At 40.9% G+C, this 16,365-nt stretch overlaps 1 protein-coding gene across 3 annotated transcripts in view; it reads right to left on the bottom strand.

Moving 5' to 3' along the window:
- The window catches only part of CFAP300 (cilia and flagella associated protein 300), a 28,364-nt gene extending 24,579 nt beyond the window's left edge, over positions 1-3,785 (bottom strand). The window contains exons 1-2 of one of the 3 annotated variants that reach the window (XM_025266995.3): positions 3,591-3,785; positions 3,305-3,386 (exon numbers count right to left, since the gene is read on the bottom strand). In XM_025266995.3, coding sequence (XP_025122780.1) covers positions 3,305-3,386; positions 3,591-3,700 — 192 coding nt within the window. In that variant the 5' untranslated portion in view covers positions 3,701-3,785. The remainder of the gene's footprint in view (positions 1-3,304; positions 3,387-3,590) is intronic. The other 2 variants (XM_006044795.4, XM_006044796.4) reach the window with 2 other exon arrangements.
- Positions 3,786-16,365: the final 12,580 nt, after the last annotated feature.

Here is a 16,365-nt window from a genome sequence, read left to right as displayed (position 1 = left end):
AAATTCAAAATCTGGAATCCTACTTTAAGCAGCACTCTTTGCTCAGTTATGGGTTTTGTAGTCAAAATGACATGGAAGTTGGAGCCAAAAGGTCTAGGTTTTGCTATTTGCTGGGCAAGCTTGCACAAATTATTTAGCCATTCTGAGCTTCAGTTTCCTCATCTGTAAGCTGCTGCTGCTAAGTCACTTCAGTCGTGTCCGACTCTGTGTGACCCCATAGACGGCAGCCCACCAGCCTCCCCCTTCCCTGGGATTCTCCAGGCAAGAACACTGGAGTGGGCTGCCATCTCCTTCTCCAATGCATGAAAGTGAAAAGTGAGACTGAAGTGGCTCAGTCGTGTCTGACTCTTAGCGATCCCGTGGACTGCAGCCCACCAGGCTCCTCTGTCCATGGGATTTTCCAGGTAAGAGTACTGGAGTGGGGTGCCATTGCCTAAAGTGGGGGCCAAAACACCAAATCTACCAGATTGTTGTAAAGATTAGTGATAAATGGATAAAAAGTGCTGAAAGCTAAATCTGGCACATAGGAGTCATTACTGCTTTGGGAAAACATTTTGCAAAGTAGTATATAAATGTTAGTAACAATAACAGCACTTATTATGAGCCAGGCATTTTGCTAAATATTTTTATATTTCATTCAATCTTCATAATAATCTCAATATATATTCAGCATTATTTTCATTTTCAGAAAGTACTTGTGTTAAGCACTGTGACAATTTTGTAGGAAAGCAAAGGTTGAAGAACCTTAAATAACTTGCCCAATGTCATACAGCCAGTAAGCAGCAGAGTTGGACAGACAGCTATCTAGAGGTCAAATGAAGGGAGGATCCGGCTTCTGTAGTGTCTTAAGCATGTACAATTTTAGGGGTTCTAAGAATATACAAGGTCTTTCCTTGGGGCTCAGCTAGCAAAGACTCTGCCTGCAATGCGGGAGACCTAGGTTTGATCACTGGGTGGGGAAGATCCCCTGGACAAGGGAAAGGCTACTCACGGTTCTGGCCTGGAGAATTCCATGGGTCCATGGGGTTGCAAAGAGTCAGACACGACTGAGCGACCTTCACTAAGAACACAAAACATTTAATTTTGAAAAATTCCCAAAACATATGACCATGTGAGTATGCTGCTGGAGTAGCTCAGAGTTCCTTGGAAGGGGATTCTGAGTGAGGAGCTTGAGCTGGTGAGGGGCCTGAAGATTCAGTAGCTTCAGGGTAAATCCCCTTCTGGAGGCCATGCTCTCAGCCACAATGCTTTTTCTCCAAATTAGTTACATGAGTAAAATTAATGATTGTATGAATACACTTCTTTATATTAAAATATGAGAATACTGCCTACTCATCAGAAAAAAAAATTAGGATAAACATGAAGATATTGAAAATTAGTTTGAAAAAACTGCCTATTACAGAAATTTATTGTGCTTTATGGATTAATATTGATTCTGTTGAAGATCTCTGTGTCTACTGAACAAAGCAAATTAATTCTACACTCTGTCTATGAAATTTTTCTGATACCAATGCCCCTCCATTGAGTGATCTTTTTCCTTGTGCCTAGGGCACCTTATACAGCCTTCAATATAGCAATTATTTTGTCTTGTAGAGAATTTTCTACACTTCTAGCTTCCAAACCTATACACATGACTTACAAGCTGGGATCAAATCTCTTTTTGTCTTTTTAACACCTCCCACCAGGGATACAGTAAGTATTCGAAAAATATTTGTTGAATAAATGACTTATATTAAAATTTTTACAGCACTCTAAAATTCAGTTAATTAAAATCCTGATGATCTTAAAAAAAAATTCGTTTGAGAGCCAGTCCTGGCATAAATGAAACACATCAAAAACTATAAAAATCTAGCTGAATGAGAAATGTCATTAATATTATAATCAGTAGCATATTATATTAACATTATAACAATCTGAGGTAAAGAGAAATAGACTTTAAATAATCTACCCTCATTTTAGAGTTGAATAGTATTCCCTCAGCCTCCTGCCCAAAATTCACGTCCTTGGGGCCTTGGAAAGTGACCTTAGTTGGAAACAGGGTTGTTGTGGATACAATTAGTTAAAATGAGATTATACTGGAATAAGGTGGGCCCTTAATTCAATATGGCTGGTGTTCTTTTAAAAGAAGCGACACAGCTAGGAGGGAGATAAGGAAGGAGAGCTAAGGGACTTTGACAGGAGTAGAGATTCACGTTTTGGAGCTGCAAGCCAAAGAATGCCAAGGATTGCTGGCAACCATGAGAAGCTAGGAAAAAGATGAGGAAGGATTCCTCTCTACAGATTTCAGGGAGAGCAAAACCCTGTTAAGCACTTGGTTTTGGATATCCACCCTCCAAAACTGTAAGATAATACATTTCTCTTGTTTTAAGCCACCCAGTTTGTGGTACTTCTCTACAGCATCCCTTGAAAACTAATACACCCTCATAGTAAATATTTTGGTTTATTAATTAGATTAGTATTTTGTTCACTGCACTATCACTCTGTATGAGATGATCTGATTTTTTTAATGTATTGGCAGTCTTGCCAGGAGTCGGTAAGATCCTTGAAAGCCAGGCTCCTGTCTTCTTCCTTCTGGCATACCCACTACTTGACAGAATTTCTAGCACACGGTAGGCCCTGAGGAAGTGTTTATGAATGAGTGAATAAACTGTTCCAACTATACACTACAGTCAATGCCTGAGGACATGAACGGCAAAGATAATATCACAAACAATAAAAGTATTTTTCCATTTAACTGAGGACTAAAAAACCCCTGGGATTTTAAATAACGTGAATGAAATACAGTGAACACACCAGAATCTGTACTTTGAAATACGTTTTTCCCCCTTTCAAAGCAGCCACCTCTACCAGCTAAAGATTTATTTCAATAACTTAGTCACTGCTTAAAACTTTTTCTGGAATTCTTCATGTGGAACTGCTAATAGAGCCTCTTCTCACAGGGTAGATTTAATTTTGAGAAACTACCAAAAGTAATTTGAAGCTAAGCCTAGTAAATAAAGCTGGTGATAAAGCTGGATAAGATTTAAAAATGAGGTGTGCCTACTAAAAAAGAGACCGATTTTCCAGGGAGAGACGAACTTTCCAAAATTGAAAAGTTCTTTATGGCGGCATACTGAAGAGCTAATTTATGGTGATGGAAAACATAAAAGTTCCTGTGAAACAATAGATTGGACCGTTTTATTATTCTCAAACTTCAAGAAAACGTCGTCACAGAATAATGCAGTGTTCACCAGAATCTATGCCAAAGTAGAAAAAAAAGTAACATCAGCAGTGGTTCAAGGAACGCTCCGACTTCCATACCAACCATAACGAAATCATCCTTGCGATAAGTCTGAAACGTCTGGTCAAACCCGAACGCCTGCGCCTCGATTCTACCCAGCATAGACCTGGGGCAGAGAAGAGAAGGACGGTCAGCTCGGGGTGGTACCCTCTGGGCAGCACGTTCATCCGTCCCACCCACGGAGCCCGCCCTTCTAGAGGGTAACGCTGCCTCTGGGTTTCACTCAGGACGGGGCCGCCTCGACGCCCGATCCGCGCCTCCACAGCCGAGAAGGCCAAGGGGCATGGAGAAGAGCCCCTCGGCCTCTCACCACTGGCGGAGCCGGCTGGTAGTCTGCGGGGTGCTCAGAGACTGGAAGGTTTTCTGAGGCAGGAATCGGAAGCTATAGACGCCCAAATCACTCGGCTCCCCGGCCGCCATCTTGGTCCTCACTGCGAGGAGTTGGGGCCGTTTCCCAGGCGACGCGGCGGCCTCGGGTGGACGACGCTGCGGGGGCGGGGCGGGGCCACAGCGGGGCGGGGCCACGGCTCTACTGCGATCAAGGAGTCCGCGGAGCCGGCGGAGGAGGAAACTAGGGGTCTGCGGCAGAGAATTAGCGCCAGTACACACTTGTTGGCTTTAACCGTTAATAATAATTACTCCGCGTGGGTTAATTTCTTAGTTTCAAACCTCTAATCTTAGATTTATAGCCGTCTAAGTTTAGTGACTCAACCATTTGTGAAGAAAAAGTTATTCTGAACTAATTATTTTCAAGAGAGATGTCTGTATAATTACTTGGGAAACTGTTTCACCCTCTGGCTTTTTTTTCCTTTGAACGTTACATCTTAAGGCTAAAAAAATTTTTCCAAATACACTACAGTACGACGTGCTGTTTAATAGAAACATATATTTCTGATTTTGTATTGACAATTGCGTTTCGTATGTGTAGTTTTGTTGTCGTTTTGTTTTGTCTAATAGCTGTGTATCAGAAGGAGCTGAGAAATGGCAGGATGTCGTTCTTTGCCACCTCTTTTCTAACTCCCTTTCCTTTTCCCTTAGTCTTCCATAATCTTGATTATTCCGTTTTCAGCCAACAGCAGTAGGAGAGAGAGGGAAGGAAACGCGCGCACACACACACTATTCGTCTTCATTGTTGACTTGATTGTTTTCATTAACCGTCTTCTTCTAAATATTTATATTAGTCCTTATGTCATGAACATGGTTGAGTTTAAGACTACCATCTTATGTATTATGTTTGTTGTTATGTATTTCTGTTCTTTTTCTCCTTTAATCCAAGAAAGAAGAAATAATATTATTTCATTTTTCTCCTTTTTAGCTTTTTAATTGTATGTTTTAGTGTAGCTTTTAATGATTACTCTAGAGATAAAATATGACTACTTGATTTATTTCATTCCACCTTAAGTCATCAATCACTTTAACCATGTTTCAAACAAGAACCTTACAACAGGTAAAAATCGATTCACTTTTTACCTTTTGTTTGTTGCGGGGGATCAATATTTTACTTCTACAAAATGTCCAAAACACATTATTTTGTTACTGTTATTTTAAGCAGTGGATATAATTTCATACTTACTAGTATATTTAGCAGAGAAGGCAATGGCACCCCACTCCAGTACTCTTGCCTGGAAAATCCCATGGGCGGAGGAGCCTGGTAGGCTGCAGTCCATGGGGTCGCTGAGGCTCGGACATGACTGAGCGACTTCACTTTCCACTTTCATGCCCTGCAGAAGGAAATGGCAACCCACTCCAGGGTGCTTGCCTGGAGAATCCCAGGGACGGGGGAGCCTGGTGGGCTGCCGTCTATGGGGTCACACAGAGTCGGACACGACTGAAGTGACTTAGCAGTAGCAGTAGCAGTATATTTACCCTTTGCATTTGTCTTATTCCTTCTAGCAGTTCTGAATTTATAATATGGGATTTTCATTGAAATTGAACATCTTCCTTTAGTATTTCTTTTAATTCAAGTCTTCTGATAAGTAAATTTCTCAGTTTGTTGTCTGAAAGTGTCCTTATCTTTGTGTTTTAGTGATATCTTACATCAGGCTGCGCAGAATTCTAAGTTGACAATTATTTTTCTCAGCACTTTAAATATGTATTCTATTGCCTTCTGGATTCCAAATTTTTGTTGTAAAGTCAACCATTTGCTCCTTTCAAAGCCACGTGTCTTTTTTTTTGCCTTTAATTTCAGCAGTTTGGCTATTCCCTCTCTCTTTGTGTGTGTGTGTGTGTGTGTGTATCTTGTATATATGTGTTTTTGTGTATGTCTTGTGTTTTCATCCTGTTTGGGATAAGCTTCTTGATTTCTTTCAGTGATCTCTTTTAATCAGTTTTCACCAACTCAGCCGTTCTCTCTTCAAATATTCTACTTTGTCCTTTTCTTTTGGACTCCAATTACATGAATATTAGAACTTTTAACTATTTCCTGTATTTCTCTGTTACATCTTTTCAATTCTTTGTCTCGTCTTGTGCTTCATCTTTTTTACTCTTTATTGATCTGCCTTTGAATTCACTAATCTTTCCTGCTTAATTCTCAAGTTTAGATATTTTATTTTTTATTTCTCAAATGTCCATCTTAATCTTGTTTATTCTATTTAAGTCTCCATTTTTCAGTCATTTAGTACACATTTTTCTTAACAGATTAATTGAAGTTATTTTTAAACCTTTGAGTGCTTCAATAGAAGAATTATTTTTGGATCCACTTCCTCTGCCTGCTTTATTTCTTGAATATAAATCATGTTTCTTTGCCTTCTCACACATTTAACAACTTTTTGTTTTAGATACAACACTGTGTATTTGAAAAGCATAAGAGATTCAGAAGACGTATCTTCCACCAGAAAGTGTTCACTATTTGCTTTAGCCAATAACTTTAATATAATCAGGGATTCGGTGGGTCAAAGCTGAGTTTTAGACTGAACTGCAGTCTTGTCTATTTTGTTTCTATACCTTGAGCAGGGCTGATTGAAATTCTAATAGATCCTTATCTTCTGTGCCCCCCAAAATGAGAACATTCAGGTCTTCTTTTCAGAGGTATTGAACTTGCATTTCAGCTTCCTACATTCTTGAGCACTGAAATCTAGCCAATGTCTTGACGGGGATACTGAATGTGTGTTTGAGACAGGCCCCAGCTCTTCACTAAGACTTTGTTTTCTAAGCACCAGGAAATTATGGAAAATCTCACTGTGCTTTAAAAGTTTCTGCAGAGCAACTCCACATCCTACACAATAGTGCCCAAACTCAGCAAATTTACTTTGGGAGTATAGCCATGTTCAACCCTTAAAATTTCCTTGCATGACTACCAAAAGTCATTCAGTCTTAACTTTGCATCAGTCAGTCAGTGAGTCAGTTCAGTCACTCAGTCATGTCCGACTCTTTGCAACCCCATGAACCACAGCATGCCAGGCCTCCCTGTCTATCACCAACTCCTGGAGTCCACCCAAACCCATTTCCATTGAGTTGGTGATGCCATCCAACCATCTTATCCTCTGTCATCCCCTTCTCCTCCTGCCCTTAATCTTTGCATATCAGTCACTAAATGAGACTTTTGAAAACCTCAACTCATCTTGGAAGGGTTTTCTAGGGGAGGTATCAGAATGCAGATTCCTTGATTTCACCACCAGAGACTGAGATTCCTCAACTATTGGATGGTGCGTAGGAATTTTATTTTTAATATGCACTTTGGATAAATTTGATGCAGATTTTCCATACTATTCAATGAGAAAAGCTTTCCAACACATTCTTTAAAATCTATATTACATATCATCTCATGAAGAAATTTAATACTTCTGTCTGACTTTGTATAGATTTGGTTCTTTCTAGACAATCAAGTTCAACTGGAATTCCATCACCTCCAACAACTTTGTTCATAGTGATGCTTTCTAAGGCCCACTTGACTTCACATTCCAGGATGTCTGGCTCTAGGTCAGTGATCACACCATTGTGATTATCTGGGTCATGAAGATCTTTTTTGTACAGTTCTTCTGTGTATTCTTGCCACCTCTTCTTAATATCTTCTGCTTCTGTTAGGTCCATAACAGTTCTGTTCTTTATTGAGCCCATCTTTGCATGAAGTGTTCCCTTGGTATCTCCTAATTTTCTTGAAAAGATCGCTAGTCTTTCCCATTCTGTTATTTTCCTCTATTTCTTTGCATTGATCACTGAGGAAGGCTTTCTTATCTCTTCTTGCTATTCTTTGGAACTCTGCATTCAGATGCTTATATCTTTCCTTTTCTCCTTTGCTTTTCGTTTCTCTTCTTTTCACAGCTATTTGTAAGGCCTCCCCAGACAACCATTTTGCTTTTTTTCATTTCTTTTCCATGGGGATGGTCTTGATGCCTGTCTCCTGTACAATGTCACGAACCTCAGTCCATAGTTCATCAGGCACTCTGTCTATCAGATCTAGGCCCTTAAATCTATTTCTCACGTCCACTGTATAATCATAAGGGATTTGATTTAGGTCATACCTGAATGGTCTAGTGGTTTTCCCTATTTTCTTCAATTTAAGTCTGAATTTGGCAAAAAGGAGTTCATGATCTGAGCCACAGTCAGCTCCCAGTCTTGTTTTTGCTGACTGTATAGAGCTTCTCCGTGTTTGGCTGCAAAGAATATAATCAATCTGATTTTGGTGTTGACCATCTGGTGATGTCCATGTGTAGAGTCTTCTCTTGTGTTGTTGGAAGAGGGTGTTTATTATGATCAGTGTGTTCTCTTGGCAAAACTCTATTAGCCTTTTCCCCACTTCATTCCGTATTCCAGGACCAAAGTTGCCTGTTACTCCAGGTGTTTTTTGACTTCCTACTTTTGCATTCCAGTCCCCCTATAATGAAAAGGACATCTTTTGGGGGTGTTAGTTCTAAAAGGTCTTGTAGGTCTTCATAGAACCGTTCAGCTTCTTCAGCGTTACTGGTTGGGGCATAGACTTGGATTACTGTGATATTGAATGGCTTGCCTTGGAAACAAACAGAGATCATTCTGTCGTTTTTGAGATTGCATCCAAGGACTGCATTTTGGACTCTTTTGTTGACCATGATGGCTACTCCATTTCTTCTAAGGGATTCCTACCCACAGTAGTAGATATAATGGTTATCTGAGTTAAATTCACCCATTCCAGTCCATTTTAGTTCACTGATTCCTAGAATGTCGATGATCACTCTTGCCATCTCCTGTTGGACTACTTCCAATTTGCCTTGATTCACGGATCTAACGTTGGAGGTTCCTGTGCAATATTGCTCTTTACAGAATCAGATCTTGCTTCTATCACCAGTCACGTCCACAGCTGGGTATTGTTTTTGCTTTGGCTCCATCTCTTCATTCTTTCTGGAGTTATTTCTCCACTGATCTCGAGTAGCATATTGGGCACCTACCGACCTGGGGAGTTCCTCTTTCAGTATCCTATCATTTTGCCTTTTCATACTGTTCATGGGGTTCTCAAGGCAAGAATACTGAAGTGGTTTGCCATTCCCTTCTCCAGTGGACCACATTCTGTCAGACCTCTCCACCATGACCTGCCTGTCTTGGGTGGTCCCACGGGCATGGCTTAGTTTCATTGAATTAGACAAGGCTGTGGTCCGCGTGATTAGATTGATTAGTTTTCTGTGATTATGGTTTGTGTATCTGCCCTCAGCAGTGGCCACAGGACTGGAAAAGGTTAGTTTTCATTCCAATCCCAAAGGAAGGCAATGCCAAAGAATGCTCAAACTACCACACAATTGCACTCATCTCACATGCTAGTAAAGTAATGCTCAAAATTCTCCAAGCCAGGCTTTAGCAATATGTGAACTGTGAACTTCCTGATGTTCAAGCTGGTTTTAGAAAAGGCAGAGGAACCAGAGATCAAATTGCCAACATCTGCTGGATCATGGAAAAAGCAAGAGAGTTCCAGAAAAACATCTATTTCTGCTTTCTTGACTATGCCAAAGCCTTTGACTGCGTGGATCACAATAAACTGTGGAAAATTCTGAAAGAGATGGGAATACCAGACCACCTGACCTGCCTCTTGAGAAACCTATATGCAGGTCAGGAAGCAACAGTTAGAACTGGACATGGAACAACAGACTGGTTCCAAATAGGAAAAGGAGTACGTCAAGGCTGTATATTGTCACCCTGCTTATTTAACTTCTATGCAGAGTATATCATGAGATACGCTGGGCTGGAAGAAGCACAAGCTGGAATCAATATTGCCAGGAGAAATATCAATAACCTCAGATATGCAGATGACACCACCCTTATGGCAGAAAGTGAAGAGGAACTCAAAAGCCTCTTGATGAAAGTGAAAATGGAGAGTGAAAAAGTTGGCTTAAAGCTCAACATTCAGAAAACGAAGATCATGGCATGGGGTCCCATCACTTCATGGGAAATAGATGGGGAAACAGTGGAAACAGTGTCAGACTTTATTTTTTTGGGGTCCAAAATCACTGCAGATGGTGACTGCAGCCAGGAAATTAAAAGATGCTTACTCCTTGGAAGGAAAGTTATGACCAACCTAGATAGCATATTGAAAAGCAGAGACATCACTTTGCCAACAAAGGTCTGTCTAGTCAAGGCTATGGTTTTTCCAGTGGTCATGTATGGATGTGAGAGTTGGACTGTGAAGAAAGCTGAGCACCGAAGAATTGATGCTTTTGAACTGTGGTGTTGGAGAAGACTCTTGAGAGTCCGTTGGACTGCAAGGAGATCCAACCAGTCCATTCTGAAGGAGATTAGTCCTGGGTGTTCATTGGAAAGACTGATGCTAAAGCTGAAACTCCAATATTTTGGCCACCTCATGTGAAGAGTTGACTCATTGGAAAAGACTCTGATGATGGGAGGATTGGGAACAGGAGGGGAAGGGGACGACAGAGGATGAGATGGCTGGATGACATCACCGACTCGATGGTCATGAGTTTGAGTGAATTCCGAGAGTTGTTGATGGACAGGGAGCCCTGGCGTGCTGCGATACATGAGGTCGCAAAGAGTCGGACAGAACTGAGAGACTGAACTGAGGCAATCAAGTATTTGATCATATACTATTTTGAATGTTTATGTTTCTGATTGTTTGGAAACTTGTTTCCCTAGAGATTCCATACTATTCAGTATGGAATTTGACATTTTATAGAAACATGTTCCATAGGACCTAAGCCTGTGTATTTGTTTAGTTAATTTTTTTCTAGATTTTTCTAGCTTCATTGAGGTATAACCAACTTATAAGGAACTGCACATGTTTAAAGTGTAAAATGTGATGAGATTTGATATATGTGATCTTGGTGTTTTTTAAAAAGCCCTCAAATAAAAGTAAAGATATACTTATTTTGAATTTAGGATACTAATTTAAAAACTTCTTTGCTTAGTTTTGTATTACTCAAAAGTAAATCATTTTTACTTGTGTTGTTGATGAAATTCATCCTCTTTTTTTCAACCCTGTAATCAGTGATTATACTTTGCCCGTATAGTCTTAAGTTCAGTATTTACTTGGAAATTGATAGTTTTCTAGTTGTTATTTGTTACTTAAATGTGCATGATTGGTGTATGTTCTATACAACCTTTATTAATTCAATCTTGAGAGTAGTTTTTTATTTTTATTTCCCCATCACCTGGTCTTCCGTGATGGCTCAGCAGGTTAAAAAAAAAAATCTATCTGCAAGGCAAGAGACACTGGAGACTCAGGTTTGATTTTTGATGAAGATCAGGAAGGTCAGGAAGATCCTCTGGAGGAAGAAATGGCAACCCACTCCAGTATTCTTGCCTGGAGGAACTCTGACAGGCTAAGCACAAGCACAATCATCTTTAAGTTTTTTGTTTATTAAAAAATTACACAACATGTTTAACACAGGATAAAAACAAGTAAGCAAAAAGAACAGAAATATCCATGATCCCAGAACTATAATTTTTCAAGTTCATGGAGCAGTGAAAAACATTTTCCATAGGGAGATTTTCCAGAAAAAAAAAGATGTTTTCAGTCTGAATTTCTGTTTTCAGTTTTCAGTCTGACACACTAAGTAGGGAAAACCACTAGACCATTCAGGTATGACCTAAATCAAATCCCTTATGAGTATACAGTGGAAGTGAGAAATAGATTTAAGGGCCTAGATCTGATAGATAGATTGCCTGATGAACTATGGAATGAGGTTCGTGACATTGTACAGGAGACAGGGATCAAGACCATCCCCATAGAAAAGAAATGCAAAAAAGAAAATGGCTGTCTGGGGAGGCCTTACAAATAGCTGTGAAAAGAAGAGAAGCGAAAAGCAAAGGAGAAAAGGAAAGATATAAGCATCAGAATGCAGAGTTCCAAAGAATAGCAAGAAGGGATAAGAAAGCCTTCTTCAGCGATCAATGCAAAGAAATAGAGGAAAATAACAGAATGGGAAAGACTAGAGATCTCTTCAAGAAAATTAGAGATACCAAAAGAATATTTCATGCAAAGATGGGCTCGATAAAGGACAGAAATGGTATGAACCTAACAGAAGCAGAAGATATTAAGAAGAGATGGCAAGAATACACACAAGAAGTGTACAAAAAAGATCTTCATGACCCAGATAATCACAATGGTGTGATCACTGACCTAGAGCCAGATATCCTGGAATGTGAAGTCAAGTGGGCCTTAGAAAGCATCACTACGAACAAAGCTAGTGGAGGTGATGGAATTCCAGTTGAACTATTCCAAATCCTGAAAGATGATGCTGTGAAAGTGCTGCATTCAATATGCCAGCAAATTTGGAAAACTCAGCAGTGGCCACAGGACTGGAAAAGGTCAGTTTTCATTCCAATCCCAAAGAAAGGCAATGCCAAAGAATGCTCCAACTACCGCACAATTGCACTCATCTCACATGCTAGTAAAGTAATGCTCAAAATTCTCCAAGCCAGGCTTCAGCAATATGTGAACTGTGAACTTCCTGATGTTCAAGCTGGTTTTAGAAAAGGCAGAGGAACCAGAGATCAAATTGCCAACATCCGCTGGATCATGGAAAAAGCAAGAGAGTTCCAGAAAAGCATCTATTTCTGCTTTCTTGACTATGCCAAAGCCTTTGACTGTGTGGATCACAATAAACTGTGGAAAATTCTGAAAGAGATGGGAATACCAGACCACCTGACCTGCCTCTTGAGAAATCTGTATGCAGGTCAGGAAGCAACAGTTAGAACTGGACATGGAACAACAGACTGGTTCCAAATAGGAAAAGGAGTTCATCAAGGCTGTATATTGTCACCCTGCTTATTTAACTTATACGCAGAGTACATCCTGAGAAATGCTGGACTGGAAGAAACACAAGCTGGAATCAAAATTGCCGGGAGAAATATCAATAACCTCAGATATGCAGATGACACCATCCTTATGTCAGAAAGTGAAGAGGAACTCAAAAGCCTCTTGATGAAAGTGAAAATGGAGAGTGAAAAAGTTGGCTTAAAGCTCAACATTCAGAAAACGAAGATCATGGCATCCGGTCCTATCACTTCATGGGAAATAGATGGGGAAACAGTGGAAACAGTGTCAGACTTTAGTTTTCTGGGCTCCAAAATCACTACAGATGGTGACTGCAGCCATGAAATTAAAAGATGCTTACTCCTTGGAAGGAAAGTTATGACCAACCTAGATAGCATATTCAAAAGCAGAGACATTACTTTGCCAACTAAGGTCCGTCTAGTCAAGGCTAAGGTTTTTCCTGTGGTCATGTATGGATGTGAGAGTTGGACTGTGAAGAAAGCTGAGCGCCGACGAATTGATGCTTTTGAACTGTGGTGTTGGAGAAGACTCTTGAGAGTCTCTTGGACTGCAAGGAGATCCAACCAGTCCATTCTGAAGGAGATCAGCCCTGGGATTTCTTTGGAAGGAATGATGCTAAAGCTGAAACTCCAGTGTTCTTTGGCCACCTCATGCAAAGTGTTGACTCATTGGAAAAGACCCTGATGCTGGGAGGGATTGGGGGCAGGAGGAGAAGGGGACGACAGAGGATGAGATGGCTGGATGGCATCACTGACTTGATGGACGTGAGTCTCTGTGAACTCCGGGAGTTGGTGATGGACAGGGAGGCCTGGCGTGCTGTGATGGGGTCGCAAAGAGTTGGACACGACTGAGTGACTGATCTGATCTGTTCTGAAGGCGCCTTGGCCAGTCAAGTCTATGTATGAAAAAATCCCTCCCATATTTACAAAACAGTTCTCATATTTAATTTTATGTATGTTTATGGTTTGTTTTTTGTTTATTTTTATTATCAGTTTCGGTATTTTCAAAGTATTGTTACTGATCAGGGTCCCTGGACTCTTTAATCAAAAGAAATTGATAAGAGACCAGACAAGGAATTCAGACAAGGCTTTACTGGGACTCCTGCTGCAGCCCAAGGAGGTAAAAACAAGTAACAGTTTCTCTTGCTCACTCCCTGAGGGGCTGCTAGCTGGTCCCTGAAAAGGGGGGAGGGCGGAGCTGATGGGTTGTTTGGGCCAGAGGGGCTGCTTAGGTGGTCTGCCCACCCACTTGGCGGTGCTGTGTGCAAGGATCATTTACGGTGCCCGGCTTTTGCTCTCTGCACCTCAAAAGTGGAAGCTGGATTTTGGCCTTTTTGTATCTTGTTGTTCATAATATGCCCCAACTGGGACTGGTGCAATTATATTTTCTTTGTATTCTGTTGTTCTAGGAGATGCTTGTATGTGTAAACACTACAGCAAAGGGTCTCAGGCCCCAGGTCCCAACCTGTGTCAGTATAACTGTGTTTAATAGCATGGACAATGAAGTTAGATCAGAAATCTAACTCTAGCTCCGGTGTTTAGGTTTCTTCATCTATAAATTGAACTTTTTTTTTACTTTATGGTATCATCATGAGGATTAAATCAAGTAAGTTGCATGAAGTGCTTATCACAGTGACTGGCACTTAAAATCCCAGTGTGTGGTAGTTGTTAATATTAATGGCTATTTTCACATGGGCTTCTAAGAACAGAATATCAGTATATAGTTTGTATATATAGGAAATAAGATTTGAGTTGATATATTTCAGTTTGTGTCTCTCCCTTAGAGATTCATTGGATTTGTTGTTTTTGTTGTTCAGTCACTAAGTTGTGTATGACGGTTTGTGATCCCATGGACTGCAGCATGCCAGGCTCCATTGTCCTTCACTATCTCCAGAGTTTGCTCAAATTCATGTCCATTGAGTCGGTGATGCTATCTAACCATCTCATCCTCTGCCACCTCTTTCTCCTTTTGCTTTCAGTCTTTTCCAGCATCAGGGTCTTTTTCAATGAGTTGGCTTTTTGCATCAGGTGGTCAAAGTACTGGAGCTTCAGCATCAGTCCTTCCAATGAATATTCAGGTTTGATTTTCGTTAGGATTGACTGGTTTGATCTCCTTGCCATCCAAGGGACTCTCAAGAGTATTCTCCAACACAATTCAAAAGCATCAATTCTTTGGCTCTCAGCCTTCTTTATGGTCCAGCTCTCATATCTGTACATGACTACTAGAAAAACCAAATTATTGTTTTTCTCTCCTTTAGCTGTTTATAGTTTTCCATCAATTGCTATGAATCTCAGTTTGCATCCTTAAAACATGAACTTTGCTTCATTGGATTGTAAATTGTTGCTAAAGTAGTTTAGTTGCTAAGTTCTGTCCGACTCTCGTGACTCCATGGATTGTAGCCTGCCAGCTCCTCTGTCCTTGGGATTCTCTAGGCAAGAATGCTGGAGTGGGTTGCCATTTCCTTTTCCAGGGGATCTTCCTGACCCAGGGATCGAACCCAGGTCTCCTGCATTGCAAGCAGATTCCTTATGGACTGAGCTACAAGGGAAGCCTTATGAATGTGTAATTATTACTGTTGGCTCTCATGCATTCACGTAACTGTAAAAGATTGCTAAGTAAAACATTACCATTGTTCTGATATTTGGTCATTAAGTGAAGTCGCTCAGTCGTGTCTGACTCTTTGTGACCCCATGGACTGTAGCCTACCAGGCTCCTCCACCCATGGGATTTTCCAGGCAAGAGTACTGGAGTGGGTTGCCATTTCCTTTTCCAGGGGATCTTCCCAAACCAGGGATCGAACCCTGGTCTCCCACATTGCAGGCAGACGCTTTAACCTCTGAGCTACCAGGGAAATTAGCTGTTATTATTTGGTCATTCAGTTCAGTTCAGTCGCTCAGTTGTGTCTGACTCTTTGCAACACCATGAATTGCAGCACGCCAGGCCTCCCTGTCCATCACCAACTCCCGGAGTTCACTCAGACTCAAGTCCATCGAGTCAGTGATGCCATCCAGCCATCTCATCCTCTGTCGTCTCCTTCCCCTCCTGCCCCCAATCCCTCCCAGAATCAGAGTCTTTTCCAATGAGTCAACTCTTCGCATGAGGTGGCCAAAGTACTGGAGTTTCAGCTTTAGCGTCATTCCTTCCAAAGAAATCCCAGGGCTGATCTCCTTCAGAATAGACTGGTTGGATCTCCTTGCAGTCCAAGGGACTCTCAAGAGTCTTCTCCAACACCACAGTTCAAAAGCATCAATTCTTCGGTGCTCAGCCTTCTTCACAGTCCAATTCTCACATCCATACATGACCACAGGAAAAACCATAGCCTTGACTAGACGGACCTTAGTTGGCAAAGTAATGTCTCTGCTTTTGAATATGCTATCTAGGTTGGTCATAACTTTCCTTCCAAAGAGTAAGCATCTTTTAATTTCATGGCTGCAGTCACCATCTGCAGTGATTTTGGACCCCAAAAAATAAAGTCTGACACTGTTTCCACTGTTTCCCTATCTATTTCCCATGAAGTGATGGGACCGGATGCCATGATCTTCGTTTTCTCAATGCTGAGCTTTAAGCCAACTTTTTCACTCTCCATTTTCACTTTCATCAAGAGGCTTTTGAGTTCCTCTTCACTTTCTGCCATAAGGGTGGTGTCATCTGCATATCTGAGGTTATTGATATTTCTCCCGGCAATTTTGATTCCAGCTTGTGTTTCTTCCAGTCCAGCGTTTCTCAGGATGTACTCTGCATAGAAGTTAAATAAGCAGGGTGACAATATACAGCCTTGATGAACTCCTTTTCCTATTTGGAACCAGTCTGTTGTTCCATGTCCAGTTCTAACTGTTGCTTCCTGACCTGCATACAGATTTCTCAAGAGGCAGGTCAGGTGGTCTGGTATTCC

The sequence above is a fragment of the Bubalus bubalis genome, chromosome 16 (assembly GCF_019923935.1).
Source record: "Bubalus bubalis isolate 160015118507 breed Murrah chromosome 16, NDDB_SH_1, whole genome shotgun sequence".
Lineage (NCBI taxonomy): Eukaryota > Metazoa > Chordata > Mammalia > Artiodactyla > Bovidae > Bubalus > Bubalus bubalis.
The sequence above is the reverse complement of the archived record's forward strand: the minus strand, read 5'-3'. Positions and strand labels throughout refer to the sequence as shown.